The following is a 21,872-nucleotide window of genomic DNA, read 5'->3' on the forward strand; positions in this document are numbered from 1 at the left end:
CCAGCTAAGCGGAGCTACTGGTGCCCGGTTAAAATTTCCCGTGTCCCAGCGTGTTATTCCTCCTGCCTGAGTTTCCAGCCGGGTTTGGCTGCGAGGTTGGTTTTTTGAGGTTTCCCATCGCTGTGGACCACAAGAGGTTGGCAAAACTCAGGAGACGTGACCTGGGCTCTGCCTTCGCTGCGGGGCAGCGGACTGGCACATCCTCACCGGAGCTACCTGGGCAGCCGGGTTCATTCCAGGATAATTACTCCATTAACAGAAACACCCCAAACTAATTCTACTGGAAGAAAATCAGGGCAATTTTGGAACAGGGCGTGTCTTGCCGGGGGTTTATTGTCGAGCCCTTCTGCTGGCCGCTTTTACGTGCGGCAAAGCCCGGGTGCTCGGGGGAAGTAAGAGGGATCAGCAGCATTAAACGGGCTCTGCCCACTCACTGGAGACTCCTTTAATTCCTCTGTTCCTGGTACAGAAGGTCCCGAGCTTGGGAGTTGGCAGTGGGATGTAGAGCCTGGCCTCACCGTGACGCCTGGAGCCGTGCCCAAAGGTGGCAGCCCGGGAAAACCCAAGCCATTAACCAAATTCCCCCTTCTTTGTGGTTCGCAGCCAGGACGACAGCCCGGTGAGCCCTAAGCGCTGCCTTCAGCGACGCGCTGCCTTCAGCGACGCGCTGCCTTCAGCGACGCGCTGCCTGCGGAGTGATGGTCTTAAAATGAAAAGGTGCTGTGAGGGCGTCGGGCTGCCATGCCTGTTTAAGGTCAGTGCCATTCTCACCCGTCTTACCCTCTCTGAGCGGGGCTGTGCCCTCTCTTCTCGGGGGCAGGAGGCAGGAATTGGGTCCCCATCCTGCAAACCTCCGACCACGGGCAGCGCGGGAGCAGCCGTGAGCTGAGCGGCTTTAGCCGAGGGGAGCGGGTGGGCACCGGGAGGCCGGGCTGGGGCTCACCAGCTTTGCACCGTGTTGGCAATGCGGGTTTGCTTTGGTTTTAGAGCAGGGCAGGAGGCAGCTCCCAGTTATCCCGGGCTTCTTGGGAGCGCGGGGTGCCTGCAGAGCCTGACCCAGGGGGAAACTGCACCCAGGCGATGGAGCAAAAAAATCAACCTGCAAAATATTTTCCTCTCTCCTGGCAGCAAGAGGGGTCTACAGGGACGCAAACCCCTTTTCAGAGGTGGGACAGGAGTGGGCTGGGGAGCAAACTCCTGCCGAGGACCCTCCCCACACGGAACACCGCAAGGCGTGTGCTGTCCCCGCGTCCCTTGGGAGGACGTGTGCGGCGGTTGCTCGGCACAGTGACCGCCTTGACTGCGGGAACGGGATTAGCCGTGACAAAACGATCTCTTTATAGGCAGGGTAAAGGCCTTAGGGCCAGGGCTGAGGTATGTCAGCAGGGGATTAGCCCCCCCAGCCCAAGCCCAGCTGGGCTAATAAGCCGCCTGGGGGTAAGGTAGCCAAGGAGCAGCCTCTTGCTGCTGTGGTTGCCACCATTGCTGTGCCGGGGCCGAAGCAAAGTGCCTTGAACTAACAGCTGGGCGTTATCCTTCCGCCTCCCAGGGTGTTGGTATGGCCAGCCCCCGGCCTCCCAAATACCTCCTCGTCTTCGATTTCGACGAGACCATCATCAATGAGAACAGCGATGACTCCATCGTCCGGGCAGCGCCGGGGCAGGCGCTTCCGGAGCACATCCGACAGACCTTCCGCGAAGGCTTCTACAACGAGTACATGCAGCGCGTCCTGGCATACATGGGGGACCAGGGGGTCAAGATGGGGGACTTCAAGACAGTCTATGAGAACATCCCCCTTTCCCCAGGCATGCCAGACCTCTTCCAGTTCCTCTCCAAGAACCATGAGCTCTTCGAGATCATCCTCATCTCTGATGCCAACATGTTCGGCATCGAGTGCAGTCTGAGGGCAGCCGGTTTCTACTCCCTCTTCCGCAAGATCTTCAGCAACCCGTCCGGCTTTGACAAGAAGGGGTACTTCACCCTGGGGCCCTACCACAGCCACAAGTGCCTTGACTGCCCGGCCAACATGTGCAAACGCAAAATCCTAACGGAGTACCTGGCGGAGAGGGCGCAGGAGGAGGTGGAATTCGAGAGGGTCTTCTACGTGGGAGATGGGGCCAATGACTTCTGCCCTTCTGTGACTTTGACTTCAGCTGATGTGGCTTTCCCACGGAAGGGCTACCCCATGCACCGGATGACCCAAGAGATGGAGAAGAAGCAGCCTGGAGCCTTCCAGGCCACTGTCGTCCCCTGGGAGTCAGCTGCAGAAGTCGCCCGCTATCTCCAGGAGGTCCTCAAGAAGAAGTGTTGAGGAGGGCTTGGAAGAGACTTGCTTACCATAAGCAGCTGACTTAGGGAAAGGAGAAGCTGGGGGCGGGGGGGCACGTCCTGTACCCCCGTTCATCGGCACTGCTCGCTCAGCCCCCGCTCCTGGGCTGCTTTCCTGCCTTTCCTCTCTGAGCTCCTTTCTCCTGGTGATTAAAGCACTTTCTCTAGGTCCCCCCTTCTCCTTCCCCTGCCATGTTGAAACAAAGCCTTCTCTATGCAGCTCGGACACCTGCCCGGTGGGTCTTTGGCAACACTAATGGTGATTTTTTTTGTTGTTGGTGGTGGTGGTTTGGTTTTTTTTCTTTCCCTTTTGACTTCACAAAAGGGATTCCTAAAAGAGCGGAAGCCGGCTCCCCGCGAGCTGGGCTCTGCACATGCTTCCTCCTGCCTTCATCCCCCTCGCCTGCCCGACATCCGCCGGCCACGCCGGGAGCTGCGTGCTGTTGCCTTGAACCTGATGCTCAAGGGTTCCTCGCCTCTTCGGGAGGCCACTGGAATTTAATCCAGGAGCTCGGTGCTGGCCAGGCGCCCCGGCTTGCCCTCCGCACCCCTCCTGGGCAGGGCAGCTCCTGGCTCAGCTGCTGAGCCTGGCGATGGAGTTAATTGCCCCTTGAGACTTTATTCTCTGAAAAAAACATGACATGAGGGACAGGAAGCCTTTTGGAAAAGTGGTACCTTGGGAAAAAAGCTTTAGTGCCCAGGGCACCGGCACAGCAACCGCATCCCTCTGCGGGGAGGAGGACCTGCCATCGCCCTCCCCTCCATCCTCTGCTTCCGCCTCCAGGGCAAAACGTCCCCCAGGCGCCTGGGGCAGGCGGGTTCCTCCTCGCCCCGAGCCGCTACCAGTCGTCTCCTCGTGTTCGCTGGATTGTATCCACCCCCCCTTTCCCAGGGGTCGATTCCCCTCCCGACCTGGTCGAGGTGCCAAACCTCTGCGTGGTGCTGTGGCACGTCTCCTGGCATCGGGTCCCTGGGGCTCAAACACACACACACCCCCCCCAGACCCCCCCGTGCCCTGCTGCAGTATTAATTGCCCCTTCTAATTGCACTCTGCAGGGGGGCCTATGGTACTCGCTGCTCTCTGGTGTTGGCTTCTCCCGGATTTATCCACAGCCTTACCGGCCCCTGAGGGTGGCTCCTAACACCTCCACAGCGTAGAAACCCCGGCAGCAAACCTGAGCAGTAAGAAAATAACCAAAGCAGCCCCGAGTTGTTCCTCCTCTATTTCATTTCTTCCCCCCCTCTTTTGTTCTTCCTCCTCCAGACCCTGGTCAACTGTGTGGAACTTAAAGCCATGGAATTAAAACAATACATATATATGTATATAGATATATAACTATATATTGCAGATACACACGTTGTTTGTGTCCAGGACATAAACCTGGGTGGGAAACGGCTCGCTGAGCTGCACGTACGTGTTGTTTCTCTTCCTTGGGTCGGTGGAGGGGGTGACGGCGTTGGAAAGGCGGCAGCGGAGCGGGGCCAGGCTCCGGGCCATGCTCTGCAGGTTGGGGCTGACCCTACCGGGACCCCTTTGGTGCAGGATTGGGCCCTGGCTCAGCCCTCTCTGCCTCTCCAGCTGACGGGGTCAGCGGGCACGGCCAAGTGCCGCTTTCCTCCTCGTCCCTGCGGGTGTTCAGCCCCGTCTCCTCTCCCGGCGCGTTGGTCCTGCGCTGCCCTCGCTCCGGCCGCGGCGCCGGGGCCAGCCCCCGGGACCAACCTGCCGCCCGCCACGTCTCCATCACCCGGTGCTAAACCTCCCCGGCGCCAGCAGCAGCCAGTGCTGGCAAAACGAAAAAAATAAAGAAAATGAGGATGGGGGGGGGTGCCAGGCAGGGGGATGCTCTGGGCGCCGGCGCTGCCAGCGTGCCGCAGTGGCGGCTGTGGCACCCGATCTGAGCTGTGCAAAACCCCAGCTCGGCAAAGCCAATGTTCAAAGGCAAAGCAGAGCCCTGCCCGAGCGGGAGCAGGATGCGGCCAAGTCGGGCGGGTGATCCGGGGTGGGGGCTGCAGGGGGGCTGCCCGCCCCGGGTGCTCAGAAGGGCTCCACGTAATTGCCGGGGAAAAAACCCGCGTCCTCGCCCACGACGCCCTCACACCAGCCGTCCGAGTATCGCCGCGTGACGAAGAGGAGGGCACCGGGCTGGAAGGAGAGCTCGTTGTCTTTCTGCCGCGTGTAGGGGTACAGGGCCACCGCTGCGAGAGGAGGGAGACAGGACCCCCCCCGGGAAGGGCGGGAGGGGGGGACGTGAGCCTCGCGTCCAGAATTGGGCCCTCAGCGCCGTGGTCGTGGGCAGAGGCTCGACCAAAAGCACCACGGCAAAGAGATCGGGGGGGGGGTCTGGGGATCCGCCGTACCTTTCTCCAGGTAGCTCTCCGGGACCCAAGGGGGGTCCTCCGCGGGCGGCGGCGGTGGGGCCAAATCCTCAAAGCCGGGCAAAGCTGGAGGCGGCGGCAGCGGCTCGAGGTCATGGGGGGCTGCAAAATCACTGGGGGATGAAGGGCTCCGCGGAGAGCAGAGGCTACTAAGCCCGTGCTGAGCCTCCCCGGACCACCGAGCACTCACCCGGGGGCAGGGGGTCCAGCGGTGGCACGGCCAGGTCCCCCGGCGGTGGCGGCAGCAGGTCCCCGGGGAGCGGCGGGGGCGGTGGGATGCCTTCACCGGGGGCTGCCGGGGCTCCGCTCGAGCTAAGGGTGGAGGAGCGGTGGTGTCGGGGAGGGGGGCCAGGTGGGGGGCTGGCTCTGCCTCCCCCCTTTGAACACAGACACTCGCCCCAGGCCAGGCCACGGTGCCGCTTGCAGCGGTCAGGATGCCCAGCAGCTGTGTGTGTACCCCACACAGGCCCTTTCCCCACGCCGTGCCTCAGTTTCCCCATCAGGGAACTTCTCTGTAACGGGATTTTGCTCTAGAAATAAGCACTGCCCAGGGCAGTGAATCTCCCACTCCTAAAACCCGTGGTTTTCATCCAAACCCCTCTGCGCAGAACCTCCCCTGAGCAGGAGAGGGGACAGAAGCGGCCCCGGGCTCTCCCGACCCCCCGGCCCCTCGGCCCCTCCCGGTACCTGACGGATATCAGCGAGGAGGTGGAGGCGGCCGCGGAGAGCTTGCCCTCAGGAACCACGGGCGGCTGGATGGGCTCGGGGACGCGGGTGCTTCTCCTGCAGCAGAGGGGCTGCTGAGCCCTCCGCCCGGCCGGTGGCTCGGCACGGGGATGGGACACCGATGGCAGCAGCACTGGGCGAGCCCGTGGCTCCGTCCCCACCCTTGTCACCCACTCGGTGACAGAGGAAAGCGAAGCCCCCGTCCTCACCCACAGCCTCACCCGAGGGTGCCTGCAGCCTGCACCGCCGACTTGATCCCCTTCCGAGCCAGGGTGCCCGTGCGGGACAGCTGGGTGCTGCGGTCCTGTGGGCACAGGCAGACACGGAAACACAAGGGGTGAGGGCAGCCGCAGCCGCCCCACAAACTCATTGCATCCCAGAGGGCCGTGACCCGCCCCTGCAGGCAGCAGCACCCCGAGTTCTCTGCTGGGCCCCCCCCAGCACGAGCGGAAGGAGCCACCGGCGCTGCGGCGGCGGCCAAGAGGCACCCGCCACCATGGGAACCACGGTCCCAGCGCCGCCGCTTCCCCCCGGGCCCCACGGCGGCTTCGCCGGGGGCTCGCACCTGCGAGGCTGCCAAAACCGCCCCCCGTGGGCGCCTTCCTGCGCGGGCGGTTTCGGTGCTGGGAAAGGTGCCGTGGGAGCGAGCGCCACGGCTCAGCACCAGCCCCACCCGCGCGGATGGCCTTTGCTGAGCCTTGCGTGCCTCAGTTTCCCTTTGCTGTGTTGGACTGCGTTCCCCCTCCGCAGGCTGGGACCACCGAGCCCCAGCGGGACGAGTGCTGCGGTGGGCTGTGGGGCACAGACAGACCAGGCTTCATCGAGGAGGGGTTTGAACCCACCCGTGCACCCATCAGTGCAAGCCCGGGGGCATCGGGGACTGAGAAAGCCCCTCCAAGCGCCCTCAGCCCTGTGGGACATCCTCCTAGCCCTGGGCTGACCTTTATGCCGTGGCCAATGTCATCCAGGACGCTGAAGTTGAGGGGTTTCCTGTAGTAGGGCTCCAGGCAGGGCGGGCTGGGGGGGGGCACGATCTTCTGGTGGGATGGGAACCTCTTGCTGATGGTGAACGAGCCGATCTCCCGGCGAGACACCTTCTCCTTGTGCATGTCAACCCTCTGCGGAGATGACACTGTCCCCACCGGCCCATCCCAGGTTCTCCCCACCTCCTGCTGCCCCTTCCAAGCCCCACCACCCTTCCCAGCCCGGTCGCCCTGCCTGTAAGGGAGGGGTGCAGGGAAGGATCAGGATGGAGCCTGAGCCCCCGGGCCAGCCGAAGCCACAGGGGCAGATCCCGCTCTGCTCCGTCACAGCAGGGTGAGGGATGCCCTTGATGCCCCCGCAGCGGATCTGGCCCTTCCTAGAGCAGGGGACGGGGGACGGGGCAGTGGCGGGGGGATCCGTCAGCCTCGGCTGCCCGTAAGCTGTTTTCCTGCTGCTTCCAGCTTGACCGCGGGCTCCTGTGTCCTGCTGCGGCTGGAAAGGCTCCAGGCAGTTTCCAAGTGCCAGGAAGAGGGCGGGTGGCCACGGGACTCCGCATCGGTGTCCCTAAGCTCTGGGAGGATGAGGCCAGGCCCCAGGAAGGGGAAAGCACGACAGTCAAGTCAACACGCCGAGCCCCATCACTGCGCTTCGGCTCCTCTGGGATTTCCCAGGATGTTCCCACGGGCCCCTCCTCTGGGATTTGCAAGTGCCCAGGCTGGGAGAGCACCCAAGACCAGTTTCCCGGCCCCAGGTGGACTCATCCCTCCGTGACGTGTTGGGTGACCCCCACCATCGCCCAAGGAGATGGTCTTGCATTAACACTGCAAGGTGTGCTATGGGGGCCGACAGGCTCTTCAAGCCGTGGGGAGGGAGGGTCTTCAAGCCCCTTCGAGCTGCCCAAACCCCCTTTCCCAGAGCCCACCCCCTCCTCAGGACCCAAATCCTGTCCAAGGACGGTCCCACCTGCGCCACGCAGCTGACATTGGCCTCCACCTTCCGCAGCTCGGCCACCTGCAGGTCCAGCAGCCGGAGGAAGGCGGTGGCCAGGCTGCTGACCTGGTACGTCACGCTGGCCAGGGACTGCGTGCTCAGTGCCATCGTCTCCTCCAGCGCCTTCCGCTTGTCGCTCGCCTGGAGGGGGAAACCCAGCCGGTGGGACGAGCCCCCCCCCGCGCAGCCACCGCTGCCCTCCATCTTCACGCTGGAGTCACACGGTAGCAAAGATGCTTCCTTCTGCTTTCCAAATGCATCAGACTTCCTCCGGCTCCACCGGTGGGACGCACAGACGCCCGTCAGGCAGCGGCGGTCGTCTTTTCCAGCACCAGGGCGATTCCTCCCCGAGGTGCTGCCGCTTTGGCAGGTGCCAGAGCCAAGTGCCCGGTTCAGCCTCCTGCCACCCTCGGGGCCAGCCGGCCATGCCACCGGCCGGCCACGCGTGGGGCCAGCCGGCCATGCCACCGGCCGCGCTGGGGACGGCGTCTCGGTTCTCTCAGTAGTTCAGCTCGTTTCCCCTCCAGGTCTGCACCAGCGGGTTGGCCACCGCCAGTCCCTTGGGAGCAGCGTCGGGGTCTGGCTCGAGCTAGTGAGGCCACCGAGATGGGCTCTGCGAAGCACACAGGGACCCCTCCGGCCAAGACACCCTCCCCAGAAAATAAGGCCAGAAAAAGCCTTTTCCCTCCTATTTCATCCCAAAAGCTCCTGCCCCCCACTTCCCTCAGGGGCAGCCAGGCAGGGAGGAGGAGGAGGAGGAGGAAGGCTGACAGCAGCAGAGCTCCATGCTTGCTCTGTGTGCGCAGCCACCCAGCTCGCCTCTGCCCTGCCAGGAGGCACCTCCGAAACCCTGGGGACAAGCCTGAGGGCAGCCCGAGAGGGGCTGGCGTCCCTGGTCTCTGGAGGCACCAAACCCCCGGATGACTCTCCCTTCATCCCAAACCCCACCCTGAGAGCTGCACAGAAAAGCTGCCGTGGAGCGAGAGGGGAAACTGAGGCACAAGAAATAACAACAAACAGCGGCTTGCGGTGCTCGGCAGGAGGCTAACAGGGGTGCTCGGGCTCCCATCTCCAAGGGCAGAGCCTTCACCGCCACCCACCAGCCACCCCTCCAGGACCACCACCTCACCAGGGCTCCTGGCCGCCCCCAGCATCACACCCAGCCCCAAAGACGCAGCTCGTCCCCCGCCGTCCCCGTCCCCTTCACCTGCAGGTAGTTGCTCTCGCAGTAGTCGGCGACCCTGTGGAGGTTGCAGTGGTGGTCGCGCAGGACCTGCCGGCCTGCCGGGATGTCACGCTGCCGCAGCTGCTCCAGCTCTGACATGGTGCCGGGCTCGGCTCCCACTTCCTCCCCGGCCGCCTCGGCGCCGAGTTTTGAAGCTCGCGGCAGTGCTGACGCAGGGCCCACGGGCGCCGCGGTGTCCCCGTCCCCCCGAGGGACGCCCCGCAGGCGTGGAGCCCGCCCCGGCCACCTTCAGAGTCCCGAGGAGAGCCGGGACGCTGAGGAAAGGCGAGGGGCCAGTGTGGAGGAAGCCAGCGTGGCCCCAGCCCCGCGAGGGACGTGTTGGGGGGCGGCCCCCGGCCGCTGGTCACCCCACTGGGGCAGGGGATGAGAGCGGCCACCGCGGTGAAGGATGTGAGTCACGGAGGAACCGGAGGCGCGGGGTGGGGGTGAGCGAGCGAGAAAGCCACCGGAGACCCCAGACCCCCATCTCTGCCACCCCTGCCCACCCTCCGTGAGCTGCTGCCGCCCTCCCGGTGGGTGTGGGACTGCGATGGGCTCGGGTGCACCCAGGGAGGGGGAGTCCCTTCCCTTCGCCTTTATCAGCTAGAAGAGACACAGCCGAGGGCAGCGCTTCGACTGCCAGGTCCTCCCCCCCGGAAAAGCCCCCTGCACCCTGTGCACCCCACGCAGCATCGCCCCGGCCACCCGGACCTCGCTCAGCTCAGGGCACAGAGGGGTGCGACAAGCGACCCCGCGGAGGTGCCCGTCCTTCGCTCGCCCAGGATGGCGTGTCCTTCTCTGTGCTTCGCTAACAACACTTCACATCCCCATGGGCGAGGCTGTGCCTGGGGCAGGAAATTCCCACTTCCCCGGTGCTTGGAAATCCCCCTCCACCCTCTCCTCCTCCTCCTCCTCCCGCAGGCGCTTTCATCGGAGCCTCCCAGGCTCCGTCCTCAGCCCCAGCAACGTCGCACAGGCCAGACAGGAGCAAAACCCACGCTAGGGCTTGGTCCTTCCTGAGCCCGCGGCCCCACCAGCACAAGGACACGGGAAATGATGAATTTCCTCCAGCACCAGCTCCACTCCTCACACCTTGAAGAACCGGGAGCTGCCTGAGCTGCTCCCGGCCCCCGAGGAGGCTGCGCCAGTGCCCAGAGGTCCCCTCACCCCGGCTGCCCCCCTCCCCGTTGCCTCCTGAACCCCATGGAAGCTGCTCCGATTCCCACAAGGGACAGTCCCTCTGCCCCAGTCACGGCAGGACCCAAAAACCCATGGCCCAGGGGCTCAAGTGCTTCCCAGTTGCCCCACCCACAGGAGCTCTTCCCCACCCCACCCTTCCTCCCCCATCCTCACCCTCCCCACAGCCCCACCACCGATTACCCTTGGCTTTGAGGCTAATGCCCAACACCTGACCAGCTTATTCGCTTGAGTCTATTATCAGCTTAAGGACCAAAGACATCTGCTCTCCGCTACCCTCCCAGAGAGCCCAAGGAGTCTTCAAGCCTGGATCAGGAGAGCGAGGGTCCGGTCGACGGCATCTCCTCTCGGATGGATCTCTGAACACCTCCACTGCTGAGAGGGGCAGCCCCTTGTCCCCGGAGGTAAGTGGCTTCGCTCTCTCCAGGTACAAATGGCATCGTGGGGTCCACACGGTTTGGGAGACACCTCCTCTGTGGGTTGGTAGCACGGCTGGGCTGTGGCTTTCGGCTCCTTGTGCCCTGCCACAAGCATCTCCTGGGGTCGGTTGTGCGCCGAGGGCATCGATGGGGAGAGCAGCGCCGGGCACACGTGCCACGAGCGGCCGCAGAAAAGCAGCGGGGTCCAGGGCACACGAGCTCGATGCCTTTCAAAGCAGGGCCAAGGCATGTTTCAGCTTAATCACATTTACTTTTTTAATTTAAAAGGTTGGGGCCAGGGTTTCAAACCTAAGTTTAAACACAGGAACAGATCTCAGCAGCGCAGGCCAGCTGTGTGGGAATCTCACATAACCCTTGGATGGGCTTTTGTGAAAAAAGAGCTGGGCTTTTCCAACCCACACACCCCCAAAATCCTTCTGTCGCAGCAAGCAATGCCTCTGTGTGCAATTAGCCAAGTTCACAGCAATGAAGGGGCTTCAATCCACTTTAGTACTTACCTGGGGGATGGTCATAAGGATGGGAGAGAAGAAAAAAAAATTAAAAACAGTTTAAGTCCTTAGAAAACCTGCAAAGATGCCCCTGTCCAGGCACAGGACACAGATCAGCAAGATCTAGTTTGCAGACCTGGTCATCCAGGTTCTCCTACAAGGCTGCTGCTCTGATAACCCCACGGCAGCGGCTTTTGTCCAGGTTCAGCTGGCCCCACTGAACTGGCCACCTCAAGTCTTGGGGAAACAGCCTCTGTGGTAGCAAAGACCCCTTTAAAAAACAGGCTGGATCCTTCTCCGCTGCCCTCAAACTGCGCTTGATGCGCCTGCTGAGAAAGAGCAAATGAAAATCTGGTTACAGCAGATGTTACAAGAAGGATTTTTGAAAGGTACCTGGAAGGTGCCTCCCACCTCGGGGGTTTTTTTTTAGCATCAGCCCATGTCTCGCCATGGGAGTAGCTGAGACATCAGCGGTGTTTGCAATACTGTTAGGGCCAAAGCAATAGTCCTAACCTGCCTTAGGAGAAGCCCATCTACATACTAATAATGCGCCATTTCCCTCTGGTTACAGCGCAAAATGGCTCAGGACATGACAGAGAAGGAGCTGCTGAAGATGGAGCTGGATCAGCTGAAGAAGGAGGTGAAGAATGAGAGGCAAATGGTGAGTTTTTCACCCAAAATGCAAAGGGGCTGTTCCCCGGGGTAACTTCCTGACCTGATTATGCTGCAAAGTTTTAAAAAAAAAACCAACGAACACCCCTAAAATTAAACCTCAAATACAGGCAGAAGCATGTGCATCCACACCTCTCCCTCCCAGGCAAACATGCCCCTCAGGCTTAGCTCCACATCCCCCAGCCTGGGAACTGCAGCCCCGCACGCAGCGAGGTGCCCATCGCATCCCGGGAATGCTCTCAGGGACGCCCCACGCTGGGTGGGATATTCCTGGCCACGGTTCCCCTCTCCCGGCTGCACGAATGGGTCTCCCGTAACCCACACGGAGCATCTCCTTCCTTGGCAGGTCTCCAAGACCGGCAAAGAGATCAAGGAGTACATCGAGTCCATGGCGGGCGAGGACCCGCTGCTGAAAGGCATCCCCGAGGACAAGAACCCCTTTAAGGAGAAGGGCGGCTGTACAATAAGCTGACCCCGCGCTGCTGTCACCGCCGGGCACAGGCATGATCCCGTGTGCAAGCCAAGACTGTCAGAAACCTGCTTTCCCTGTAGTCTGACCTCAGCGCTGGGGAGTCCAGAACCAAAGCGTAGTGCACCTAAAGGATGGCAAAAGAAGGAGGGGAAAAAAAAAAAAAAAAGAAAAAAATTACCCCACAGCCACCGGAGATGAGGTTCAGCAGCCAGTGCAGCATGAGCTGCTGTGCTCTCACAGCTGATTTACATTTGGTTTCCTGCAAGCAAAACTTCTGCATTTTTAGCAGCCAGCAGCAAACTGGGCTTTAATGAAACCACAGAGCTGTGTCTGGTCTCGGACTTCTCCAAGCAGCCCAACCCCAGAGCCGAGCCCCCGCTTGCTGCAGAAGAGCCTCCCAGCAGGACCTCGCTCAAGTCAGTTCCTCTCAGTGCCTCAGTTTCCCCATCTGGCACAGGAGGGCAATACCTCCCCTGCTGCTTTGAGGCTTCCAGGGGTCTGAAGCTTTATTCTCTTTATTCCTATGCATTCCCACAGCCCATGACCACCGCTGCCCACCGTTCCTACAGCCCATGGCTCGCACCCACCATGCACCTTGCATCAAGAGCCAGGGGATGGCCATGGCTGGGTGGGCTTCACCCAACACAGGGTAGGGCACGGGAAGGAGCGAGGCCCCAGGCAGCTTGTTCAAACCCTCACCCCACCTCTCAGTCTCTCTTCCTCCCCTGGAAAGCCCCTGGCAGCCGTGGGAAAGCAAGCCCAGGGCTGTCAGGTCCTGCCTGCGACCATGGTGGCTCCAAGCACTGCCTCCGCTTCACCGTTAGCTCCCTGCTGCTGCCACGACCGGCCCAGTATGGGCAGAACGGCTGCAAAGTCTCATCCCACCATGTCCCATCAGTAATGGGGATGACTTGGAGCGGGCGGGTTGAGGGGCAGCAGCTCCTTGGAAGATGCCAGGACTCGCCAAGCCCTAAGCTAGCAATGCCAGGCCACGATCCTCCTGCTCCCGAGGGCAGCTTTTTTCAAGGACAAATTTCATCTCCTGCTTGACAGAAAAAGCACAGCAGCTGGGGCACAGCCTGCTTCCAAGTTCAGGAGGGTAATACTTTGAGGAAGATTTGTGGGGCTTGTTGTTTGGGAGGGAAGGTGGCAGTTTTTGTTTGTTTGTTTAAGTAAGTCCATTACATCTACATACTATCTTTTGGCAAACTCCCCAAAACATCCCCAGATGCTCAACCCCAAAGAGAAGCAGCGGCTCTTTTTATTTCTCAGAGTCACTCAGGTCCCGTCTCTGCCATAGCCTGTCCCCACCCCAACTTCTGCTTCATGGCAACCCAACTCCGACATCGCGGCAGCCCTCGGGCCCACGGTGAAACGCTCCCCTGAGGCCCACCCAGCCTCTGCTTGGAGGCTACACACGTCCCATGGCAGATTTAGACACAGCAAAGACAACGGTTACAAACTCAGGATGGGAACAAACCTCTTCCAGCCCCTGAGGACAGGGTGTTTGGGAAGAGGCAAGGAGCTGCTCCACCTCGGGAGGGTGTGGGTCTGCCACGATGCTGGCGGCTGCTGCTGGGGCTCTGGGAGCCCGTGGAAACGGGCTGAGAGTCGTTTAAATGCGGGGCTTGCAGGGAAAATAAGCAATTTTCCACCCCACTCGGAGCGGCGTTTCCCTGCCTGCTGGGCCAGCGCCTGGTCTCATTGACGAGCCGGCCCTGCTCGGCACTGCGACCACGGGGCAGAGGGGTCCCTCGACCCTTCAGCCCCTGAGACACCCCAAGATGGGGGTTCCCTGGCAAAGGACACAAGGAAGAGGCTTTTCCTCAGGCTGGGGGTCCCCGCCCCTCCCCTGCAGCCAGTGACCTCCACTCCACGTACCTCCCTAGCCAAAAAAGACAAAAATAAAGGTGGTTTTGTTCTTTCTTGCAGACGCTAAATAAACCCGCCAGCTCACCCACGGCCTGTGTCTTTCTTGCGGCAGCGAGGGGCAGGGTCGCGGGGCCGGGGCCCGGCTCCTGGGCCAAAGCAGAGCGCCGGAGCCCGGGCTGCGCCTAATCCGGGGCGATGACCCGGATGCGCTCGGCGGGGATTGACCCGTTAATCGACGTTAAACGGCTGAGAAACGTGCGTCAGAGCCGGCTAAGCCGCTGCTGAAGGGATTCGGGACGCTTCTGGTCTAACGGCGGCTTAAGCCAGGGTTGGGCCTTTGGGGCCGCTTCCCCGAGGCCTCTCATGCCGCCCACGCGCGTTCGCGAATCCCCCGTGTCGCGGCCACACGCCCCGCCCCGCCCCCCCCCCGTGCCGCTACGCTTTAACGCCGCTACGAGGCGGTGTCGCTACATTATAACGTGCTGGGAGGCGGAGCGGAGCGCGCATCCAGCCAATAGCAGCGCGGGCAGACGAGAGTGTCAGCCCGCGCGCCCAATCAGCGCCAGGAACTGGGAGAGGGCCCGCCGTTCGCTGCCACGCCTCGCCGCTTCCGCGCATGCGTAGTGGAGAACCGGCGCCCCCGCACAAAATGGAGCCTGGCGGGGCCGTGAGGATGCGGGGCCGCGGAGGGGACCCCGCCGTGCTGCCCTTCCCCACCCCGGTTCTGCAGCCGCCTCCCACCGCGTTACCGGAACGGCGGCGGAGGAGGGCAAAAAGAACAGGAGGTCCCACCGAGATTTGAACTCGGATCGCTGGATTCAAAGTCCAGAGTGCTAACCATTACACCATGGGACCGCTGCGTCCACAGCCCGCCGCCGCGCCCTCAGTCTACCCCGCCACCGCCCACGGGTGACCACCCCCCACCCCCGCCCCTTCCGCGATCCGGTTGACCCCCCCACCCGCGACAGTGGGGCTCTGCTTTCCACCCCCCCTCCGGTACCGCACCGGCACGGTGCGGCGTGTCCGTGTACCCCGAGGATGGTCCCGCTCCATACACGGGCCTTGGGGTTGGGGGATGCGGGGGGACCCGTCCCGTCTATCCCCTCCCCAACCGCTCGGCAGCCTCCGGACCCTCCCGGGGGGGCTCAAGGGCACCGAGAGCTCAGTGCCCTTGAGCCCCCCCGGGAGCGCCCGGAGGCTGCCGAGCAGTTCGGGAGCAGCACCGGTGCTGCAATCCGGGGGAAGGGGGGGGGGGAGCGGTTTGCAGAGGGTCCATCCCCCCTCCCAGCACCCCCGGGCAACAAAATTCTATTAATTATTCCTATAAATCCTCTTAAGTCACGGTACCGGCTCCGTTTGGGTGCTACCGGCACCGAGGACCCGCCGCAGCATCCTCTGGGCTGGCCCTGAGCAGCACCACTGCCCGCCCCCCCAACACCCATTTTCCCCCTTTTATTCTTTTTTTTTCCCCTCCCTTTGTTTATTTTTCCTCCCTTTCCCCCCTCCGGTTGTCTATTTTCCCCCTCTTTCCTGCTCCATTTATCTATTTCCCCCCCCCGCATTTATCTATTTTTTTCCCTCCCCCTAACTCCATAAAAACACAAAAACACTTTTTTTTTTGCTTGTTTGTGGGTTTTTGTTTTTGTTTTTTTATTATTTTTTCTCTTTATTTTTAAAAATGAAACAGTGGAGTAAAGCGGTTTGTGGAAAAAAAAAAAAAAAACACCAAAAAAAACCCCAAAACAACCTCGCTGGAAGAGAAATGGAGCCCACGTCCATCCGTAATTCCCAACTCCACATCCGAGCCAACAAACTGCCTCACGCGAGGGGACAAGGGAAGAACACGGATTAGAAGAGGCAAGGAGGAGAGGGAGGGGAAAAAGGTGAAAAGAAACAAATCAGCTGAAAAGAGGAAAAACAATATCATTACAGGAAAGTACAATATTTTTTTCTGAATAGCTTGAAAACGTATTGGGGCGGCTGCCGGGAGAAGCAGCACCCTTGGGTGCGCCCGTCCTGTGGACGAGGAGGTGCTGGGTGCTCCTGGCATCAAGGTGCGGAGCGATGCGGCGCCCCAAATTCAACTCGATCACCCCCCTCGTGCTGCCCTCAACCCGCTGCCGCCGTCCTGCCCCCCCAAAAAGCTGCTGAAAAAGAAAAACCAAACCAAAAACCAACCCATCGACTGCGATTCCCCCAGCAAAAAACAGGGTTCAGCCCCGCCGGGCGGGGGAAGCGAGGAGGATGGAGGTGAACTGCTGCTGGAAGAAGTAAATATCAAAGCTCAAAAGGAAGAAGGAAGAAAAAAAAAAAAAAAAAAAAGAAATGGAAGCTTGAGCATCAAAAAAAAAATAATCACTCACAACCAAACATTTCGGACTGCTGAGGTCTGGAGCTTTTACAACTAACGACCACTTTAGAGTGAAAAGAAAGCCCATAAATTCTATTTTTAAAGAACATTTTTCTTTGGAAAAAGAGAGTAATTTTTTTTTTTTTTTTCCCCTAAACTACAGCATGTGGAGTTGCCACTACCTAGTTTTTAATCTATTGTCGCTAAGAGGTAGATAAACAAAAATGAATTGGTTATATATAAGGTCGCGCCCCCAGGTCTGAGGTGCGGTGAAGCTGAGGGACTCCGCGCCACCGGCTGCTCGGGGCTCTCGGGAAAAGCTTGAGCTTCGTGGTGTGGGGGGGTTTTGCCTCCTTTGGAGCCACCCTAAAATTCGTCGGGTTTCCGTTCAGCCGGAGGAGCCGAGGGAGGTGGCAGGGGCGCGGGGAGGGATCACGGTGTAGGGCCAGATTTCCTCCTGAAGCCAAGGAATTTGATCCCGAGACGCGTCCGGATGCGCTTCGAACAAACCGGTGCAATGAACTGCTGGGTAACGAACGCTCGTGCCGATTACGGCCGTTTTAAGGATTACTTTCTGCCCTGATCCCGGTCAATCCCATCGATTTCCCAGGATGAGCCGCCACCAGCGCCGCTCCCTGCCTCCCGTCCCGGCTCCGGCTCAGCCCTTCCCCGCCCCAAAACATCGGCCCGCTCCTTCCCGCTGGACTTGGTGTTGCTTTGCAGAGACCATTATCCAAACCGCTCCGAAAAAAAAAAAAGGCTTCAGTTCTGTTGTACATCCCGACTCCCGGGGCTTAAGTTATCAATTAATTACCTTTTTTTTTGATTAAGCAAAAAAATCCCTTTCGGTGTTTGCTTGTGCTGAGCCGCAGCACCCGAATACTTTCCACAGTTCGTAACCCACCGCGCCGGCGGGGACGGGGTGCCGCCGCGTCCCGCCGCCGCGCCGCGTCGGCGCTCAGAGGTACAAAAGAAAAAAAAAAAAAGCTAAATGGTTCTGTGACGTACAGTAAAGCAGCCGGGACCAACCGCAGAACCGAGTCAGCCCAGGGCTGACGTTTCAGGGGGTCCGATTCCGCCGCTATCCCGTTACACCGCCCTCCCGGCACCCCTGGGAGCCTTCCTCGTCGGCTCTCCTCTTCCTCCTCCTCCAACGCGCAGCTCTCCCTAAGCGCGGGGCGAAAAGCCGGCACGCCAAAACCGCCTCCCCCGCCAGCCAGGAGGGTCTCTGCTGAGCTCGGGGCTGCCGGAGGCCGGATCCTGCTCAGGGGGCGGCGGGGGACCCCCCCGGGGCTCCCCGTCAGCTCTGAGGTAGTTCGCGCGGGTCCGTTTCCAGCTCCCAGCACCTGCACGGTCTCCAAAAAAAAAAAAAAAAAAAAATTCATGATTTCAGAGCCTCCGGCTGGTTTTGCTCCACTCTGGATCTCATCCGCAATCGCCAACGAGTTAAAAGAGGAATAAAACGTCGAAAGAAACCCCCCAGAAAAATAAGAAAGGCTGATGCGCCCAGACGGGGACGCACCTCTCTCCTCCCCGGGCGCCGCCGCCGCGGAGCCGTCGGGCATCCCGGATTAATCGTAGCCTCGGAGAGTTATTGCCAAGCGCCCGCGCCGAGGCCGCTCCCCACGCACGCGGCCGCCCACCTCCTCGTTCCCGCCGCTCCCGGCTCCCGGAGCGAGCCCGAAGCCGAATCCTTCGCCCTCCGGCTGGGAAAACCCGCGGCCGGACTCGGCGCGGCGCAGCCCGAGCGGCCGCCGGGAGCCGGTTATGAAGATGCTTAAATATTTCCACGCCCTCTCAGGAGAACTCGCGTTTCACAGGATCGCACCGATTTCATCCAAACAAAACAAAAAGCTACAACGGAAAAAAGAAATTAAAAACGACTGAAAAAAACTCAGAACCCAAAAAAACAACCACCCTCGGTTACTAAATTCTCCCAAAACCAAGAAAGTTCCAAAAATATCCAAAGCCTATGTTGTGTGGACCAGCAGGGGACAGGGAGGGAAGACCTACATCAATAAAAAGAAATTAAATTAAAGAAATCTCTTCAACCGTCTTATAGCAAGTCTGCGTTCCTGACCTTTTTTGCAGAGTCTAGAAAACGCTCAAGATAGTTGGAGCTAGAAATTAAAAAAGATTTTTTTTCCTGACACTGATTAACTACCTGACTAACTTTTACTGCTTTTTGCCTTTTTTTTTTTTTTCAAATGCGCTAAAAAAAAATAAAATAAAAACAAACCCAAAACCTAATGCCCAGGAAACATAAAACGTAGCTTAGAGGCAGTTTCTTTTCAATATTTACAATGGATTTTTCTCTAGTTTGACTCCGTAAAACCCTTCCACGCTCGTCAGCCGGGTCAGGCTGCGGGGAGGAAGCATCGCTGCCGAGCCCGCGGACGCTCTCAGCGGCCGAGAAAGCGTTCAGAGCTCGGGAGAGAAGAGACAGTAGCTGGGATTTGGGGATTTTAGGGTTTTTTTCTTCCCTTTTTCTCTCTTTTTTTTTCCATCTGAATGGCAAAAGACGACCCGATAGCCTTAAACCAAAAGCGAACCCCCAAATCCAAGTCCCGCCATGGCGCGGCGGCTCGCTCCGGCGACGCTTCGCGTGGGATACGGCACGGCGGAGCGGCAAGCGCTTCCGAGCCGTGACCTCGTCCGGCCCCGGGAGGCAGGAGAGCGGCGGCGAGCCCCGGGAAGCGCTTTCTCCGCTTTGCTTTGCTTCTCGCCTCGCGGCACGAGCTCTGCCTGCTCGCTGCCTGCTCGCTGCCTGCAACTCCTCCCCGGCGCGACCCAGCGAGCGGAGACCCATTTTACCCCCTTTCCCTCTCCTGCCTGGAGGTTCCCCGTGTCCCCCCCCTTGCCCCAACTTAAAAACTCCGCGTCCCTCCTCACCCCACGGACAAGGATGCTCCCGATCCTCCGCGCGCCCCAGGACGGGGCAGGGCTGGGGCGGCTCCTTGCTCACGGGGGCGGCGAAATGAAAAATCAAAATTAAAAAAGAAAAAAAAAAAAAAGAAAGAAAAAAAAAAACCCCAAACAAAAAAACGCCCCAACAACCCAAACCCAAATTATTTCTGCTAGGATAAAAAGAAGGCAGAGAGGAGCCGAGAGCCCTGCTCACCCCTCCGTAAGGGGGGGTTCCCCTAAATTACCTTTTATTCTGGTGCAAATAAGAGGAGCTACCGCAGGGCTGGGATCCTTCCTGCTCGCTTTTGGGGGGGGTCACTTTTTTTTCCCCTGGTCCAGGGCTCATCCGCGGCTCCTGCCACCCATCTCACCGGCCAGCCACGCCGGGGATGCCGGTCTATCCCGCTTTCGCTCTTCCCAGCGCAAGCTTGGCTCCAGAGAAATACGGGAGATGCTCGGAGGTGTCTTCCTCACTGCAAATCACTTATATAAATAATTTCCCTTGGGAAAACAAAGAGATTCCCAAAAAAAAAAAAAAAAAAGTACCGATCGCTCCTATGTTACGGCAGCGGGACCGGCTTGGGGAGGGGGAAAAGCATCAAAGGTTTCCCTGAAACATCAGATTTTAGGTCAAGATCCTCTCACTGCAACAACCAGATCAACAGGACTGGGGGTGCTTGGGGTGGGATTTGGGGTTTGTTTGGTTTTGTTGTTTTTGTTTTGTTTTTTTATCCCTCAATGATACAGTTTGAACCAGTTATCAAAAACGCTTGCTGTCGGAAAAGACAATTATAATCACCGATGTCCGAATACACTGTTCTGTGCAAGGCTGGGAAAAAAAAAAAGTAGAGAGCCAGAGATTTCAAGTAATAAGAAACCGTTTTTCCCTAGGACAAATGCCCATCTTTCGAAAAAAGAAACAAAAGAATTTTAAAAAATGATCAAAACCCCGCCGAAGCCCCTCTCCCACTGCCCCAGCGAGGGGCAGGAGCTGCTGGCTGGGTGCTGCCAGCCCGAATTTTGCTCCTTTGACCCCAAATTTATAGGGAAAAAAAAAAAAGGGCCAGCGGTTCCCTGGCACCAGTGACGGGCCAGACCCTGCACCCAAATATTTTGGGTGGGGAGAGGCACAGGGCAGCAGGATGGGGACGGCAGTGCCCCCCCGCTCCCAAATTCACTTTACCACCGCCGAATTTTGTATATTTTTTTTAACTACCCTTCAAGCAAGGGTCATTTTCCCGCAGGTCTGGCGAAAAATAGCAAGACGAGACTTAAAAAAAACCAAACCACAAACCCCGTGAACCTTTTAGAGCGGGCAGAGAGGCTCAAGCCCACCGGTCCTCAGGGTTGGATTCATCCTCTCTCTCCTCGATGTGCGTTTATATAAAAAAATTGGCTCCCGTTAATTTCTCTCTCTCTCCTCCTCACTTTTTTTTTTTTTTAATTGCTTATCCTCGGTAAAACGGAGGCAAATCTCTGTAAAATATTTAACAGCATCATAGTGGAGAAGATGGTTCGACGCTGCCTCCGTGGTAACACAGGAGGCAGACTCGTTTGGGTTCTGGGATATATATAAACATATATAAATATATATATATATGTATATATGGCTTGCAAGTGATTGAAAAAAAAAAAATCGCCTGAGCTGGTGCGGTTTAAATACCAGCAAACCCCGTGTACCCCACTTTGCATAGTCAACGCTGCCTAGGAGTCCGTCCTCACATCCCCGGGAGTGGAAGATTTCTGATGCCAAAGCTCTTTAATAAATCGATTTCTCAATGGAGTTAGATTGAGAAAGGCCTTTCAGCCAGTGGCAGGTTTTGGTTGGGTTTTCTTAAATTTAATAAAAAAAAAAAAAGAAAAAAAAAAAGACAGAAATCAAGTTTTTCCAATTGAAAAAGTTGGTGGGCTCCAATTTGTCCAAGGTCTCGAAGAGTCGCGACATCTGACAGCTCTTGTGGTGTGGTAAAATTCATTAACTGGCTCGAAAAGGCCAAAAAAAAAAAAAAAAAAGAAAAAAGCTGCTGCCATCTTTTCCACTATGTCTGAAATTCCTGTCGTTCTCCATAGAGAGCTCATAACACTTGGTTACCTGCACATAACTCCTGGCTCATAAGAAATTATGAAAATTAACTTCTCTTTTCATTAAAAAAATAAAATATTCAAGACTATCAGCTTTTATATAAAATATCAGCAAGCCCCCCAAAAAAAAAAAATCAATTGCTGAGGTAACTTCATACCTTGAGGTAGCTTTTTTTTTTCTTTTCTCTTCTTTTTTTTTTTTTTCTGTTTTTTTTTTGTTTTTTTTTCTCTCTCTCATTGCTCAAACACACAGCAATACCTGGCCTTCCCCCACATCTCCCTGTTGTTGCAATGGTTTAAAGGACAGTAACTGCTGCCGTGTTCCCTTATCAGCGAACCACCCGCCTTCCTGACGCCGCACGAGCCGAATTTCGAGCCGCGTTCGGCTTTGGAGGATGCGCCCAGGAAAACGCCTGCTCGAGCGGGAGGGCTGGTCTCCGCTTCGGGAAATAACCGGGGAAAAGCATCAGTGCCAGGTTCGTTCCCAATTCCCTCCTTTTAGCCCCAAATCGGCTCACCCGGAGGGTCGCTCCCAGGTCTCCTCCCACCCGGCGGGTGCGGGGTCGGGCATCATCCCTCTCCCCCCAAAATTAATCCCAATTTCGCTTTTCCACTCTCCCGCTCTAATTTGCGGGAAAAATCAGCGTAAATCCATGTTTTGGCCGGATTTGCGAGGGCTTGGCCGGGGGCTGCCCCGGCCCCGCCGTGGAGACAAGACCTTCCTGGAAGAGGCGATGGCAGCAGTTACTGTCCCTTCCAAATA

The 21,872-nt window shown here is 58.6% G+C and overlaps 3 protein-coding genes across 3 annotated transcripts; 2 read left to right on the plus strand and 1 right to left on the minus strand.

Annotated features, from left to right (window-relative positions):
• Nucleotides 1–709: 709 nt before the first annotated feature.
• On the plus strand, nt 710–2,311 carry PHOSPHO1 (phosphoethanolamine/phosphocholine phosphatase 1; the record flags this gene model as incomplete). The annotated part of the gene is made up of 2 exons (XM_082010425.1): nt 710–754; nt 1,550–2,311. 2 exons carry the CDS (start codon nt 710–712, stop codon nt 2,309–2,311), a joined length of 807 nt encoding a protein of 268 aa, XP_081866551.1.
• A 1,808-nt stretch (nt 2,312–4,119) lies between these two features.
• Nucleotides 4,120–8,925, minus strand: ABI3 (ABI family member 3). The gene is made up of 8 exons (XM_082010474.1): nt 8,612–8,925; nt 7,378–7,545; nt 6,372–6,548; nt 5,652–5,734; nt 5,392–5,487; nt 4,891–5,016; nt 4,687–4,850; nt 4,120–4,524 (listed from the first exon to the last, which is right to left on the minus strand). The coding sequence occupies exons 1-8, from the start codon at nt 8,726–8,728 to the stop codon at nt 4,364–4,366; spliced, it is 1,092 nt and encodes a 363-aa protein (XP_081866600.1). The 5' UTR covers nt 8,729–8,925; the 3' UTR covers nt 4,120–4,363.
• Nucleotides 8,926–11,331: 2,406 nt separating this feature from the next.
• GNGT2 (G protein subunit gamma transducin 2) lies at nt 11,332–11,898 on the plus strand (the record flags this gene model as incomplete). Its single annotated transcript, XM_082010413.1, has 2 exons — nt 11,332–11,415; nt 11,773–11,898. 2 exons carry the CDS (start codon nt 11,332–11,334, stop codon nt 11,896–11,898), a joined length of 210 nt encoding a protein of 69 aa, XP_081866539.1.
• Nucleotides 11,899–21,872: the final 9,974 nt, after the last annotated feature.

This window comes from Phaethon aethereus (genome assembly GCF_964289735.1).
Source record: "Phaethon aethereus genome assembly, chromosome: 25".
Classification (NCBI taxonomy): Eukaryota; Metazoa; Chordata; class Aves; order Phaethontiformes; family Phaethontidae; genus Phaethon; species Phaethon aethereus.